Source organism: Nicotiana attenuata, unplaced genomic scaffold (genome assembly GCF_001879085.1).
Source record: "Nicotiana attenuata strain UT unplaced genomic scaffold, NIATTr2, whole genome shotgun sequence".
NCBI lineage: Eukaryota > Viridiplantae > Streptophyta > Magnoliopsida > Solanales > Solanaceae > Nicotiana > Nicotiana attenuata.
This window is the reverse complement of record NW_017671106.1, coordinates 345,603-348,156: the sequence shown is the minus strand read 5'-3', so window position 1 is coordinate 348,156 and position 2,554 is coordinate 345,603. Positions and strand designations below refer to the sequence as shown.

General features: G+C 37.9%; 1 protein-coding gene across 1 annotated transcript in view; it reads left to right on the top strand.

Annotated features, from left to right (window-relative positions):
- Positions 1-1,272, top strand: part of LOC109205964 (protein NRT1/ PTR FAMILY 5.1) — a 5,042-nt gene extending 3,770 nt beyond the window's left edge. The window contains exon 4 of the mRNA XM_019368731.1: positions 257-1,272. Coding sequence (XP_019224276.1) covers positions 257-1,121 — 865 coding nt within the window. The 3' untranslated portion in view covers positions 1,122-1,272. The remainder of the gene's footprint in view (positions 1-256) is intronic.
- The last annotated feature ends 1,282 nt before the right edge of the window (positions 1,273-2,554 follow it).

Below are 2,554 nucleotides of genomic sequence, written 5' to 3'. Positions count from 1 at the left end.
TATATATATATATATATATACTCAATTACTTATTGTATATTTACCTGAGGTCGCTGCAGGAACCAATAAACTTCTAATCCTCGATCCGCCTCTGGTATCATAATTTAACTAGTATATCAACTTATATTCAGAGACGGAGTTAGAATTCCAACTTTATGAGTTCTAAATTTTAGAACTATGACTTCAAGTGCTAATGACCGTATTTTAAATTTATTACTATGTGTACATTTCTAATGACGTTCTTAATTATTTTCAGGTTCTTGGACAAGGCTGCAATCAAACGAGACATTTCAACAGGTTCAAGACCACCATGCACGGTGACTCAGGTCGAAGGAGCCAAGCTAATTATGGGAATGGCCATGATATGGCTAGTAACCCTAATCCCTAGCACCATTTGGGCACAAATAAACACTCTTTTTGTCAAACAGGGCACCACCTTGGACAGACACTTGGGTTCAAGATTTCAGATTCCCGCAGCATCATTGGGAAGCTTTGTGACTCTCACTATGTTATTGTCCGTGCCCATGTACGACCGATATTTCGTGCCTTTTATGCGCAAGAAAACAGGAAATCGTAGGGGAATCACATTACTCCAGAGGCTAGGAATAGGTTTCCTTATCCAAATTGTAGCCATCGCAATTGCTTGTGCTATGGAAGTGAGAAGAATGGAAGTCATAAAAATGCATCACATCAACGGGCCTAAAGAAATAGTCCCTATGACAATATTCTGTTTATTGCCTCAGTACGTGCTATTGGGCGTGGCGGATGTGTTTAATGCCATAGGATTGCTGGAATTTTTCTACGATCAATCTCCAGAAGATATGCAAAGCCTTGGTACGACGTTTTTCACAAGTGGCATTGGCCTTGGAAATTTCTTGAATAGCTTTTTGGTGACGATGGTGGATAAAATTACTGGGAGTAATAGAGGGAAGAGTTGGATTGGAAACAATATAAATGACTCGCACTTGGATTATTACTATGGTTTCCTCTTGGTCATGTCTACCTTAAATTTGGGAGCATTTTTGTGGGCATCCAATAGATACATATACAAAAGGGAATCCACTGAAGTGAAGGACGAATTTGTAGAGTTGGAATGCAAAGCCATAGACCTTCTTCCTTAGAGTTGGAAGGCTGATTTAGGATTAATTTCTGTTTGATGTATATTATTAGTTGATCGTTTTAATTAGTTTTAGTTACTTGTACCTTCCTAACGTTCTTCATCGAAAAAGGAGAAGGACGAATTTGATAAAGAAAGAAAGAGGGTTAAGTCTACTCCGGTTGTATCTCAACTCTTTAACCCGCCGCTGTATAAGTCAGTTACGTACCATAGCTAATTAATTTAGGAAAATTTACAGGGAAGACTCACTCTAAAAAATTTTTAACCAAAATAATCTAACTTTTTATAATGTTATATCTGATGTCCGGTTCATAACTTCAGAAAACCGTTTTATAAAAAACATTTACACTTCCGCCCAAGCATAAAATTTCTCGTCTCAAGTGTTTGAAATGTCAAACCTTTCTCTTTCTTTCTCCTCCCTTCCCCGCCCCTCCTCTTCAATGTATATCTCGATTTACTCTACCGAACTCATGTATCTCGTTCAGTGAGTCATGCATTTTAACTGTATATGTATGATCCACATGTTCCACTTTAATCCTTGATGTTAAGGGTATTCTCTGTTATAGTATGGGCATATGACGGAATTCAAAGCAGAACTAGTTAGGAGACTTGCAAGTTTTTTCCTTGTGAAAGTGGATCCTCTGAAAGCACAACTTGAATTACTTGTTGGCACTCCTCACAAAGTAGATAAATGAACCCCTTGTTTTTACAGCCTAAATTTCCTCTAAATGCCCTAGCCATTTTTCTCTCCATGAGAAAAGCATATTTTTCAACATTCATAATAGTTTTACAGGCAATCAATTAAGATTTAGTTGATTCTTTTTCTTCTTCCCTCTTCTTCCTTGCCACCTTTTCTTGAGCCGAGGGTCTATCGGAAACATCTTCTCTACCTCTCTAGGTAGGGGTAAGGTATTCGTATACACTACCCTTCCCAAGCCCATCTGTGAAATTATATTGGGTTTGTTGTTGTTGTTATTGTTGTTTAACAACTAATGAGCGAAGAATCAACTAACACCCCTTATGGTGGACTAGGCGATATTTTTCGGCATGGCACTTCATCTTACTCTCGCCGCCTTACTCCTATGATAACTGTATCATGGCTCTGTATTGAAGGATGCTTAAAAAATGAGTTCTTGATACTAGGTATTAAGAAATAGCTGATTTAAGCCTTAGGAGAATATTAGTTATTCGCCCGGGTCGTCTATAGTCATGGGTTAGTCCACCCTTTTAGTATTTCTTTATTAAGCCCAAATCTAGTGATACCAATAAGGTATCATCGCTGCAATGGAGCAGTAACTTGAGGGAAAGGGGAGAGGAAACAGAGAAGAGAGATAGAGAAAGAGAAAAGAGGGAGAGAGAGAGATCAGAAGAAGAAGATGAGAGAATCAGTATTATCTATTCAAAATTTGTCTTCCATCTATTACAATTCATTACTTA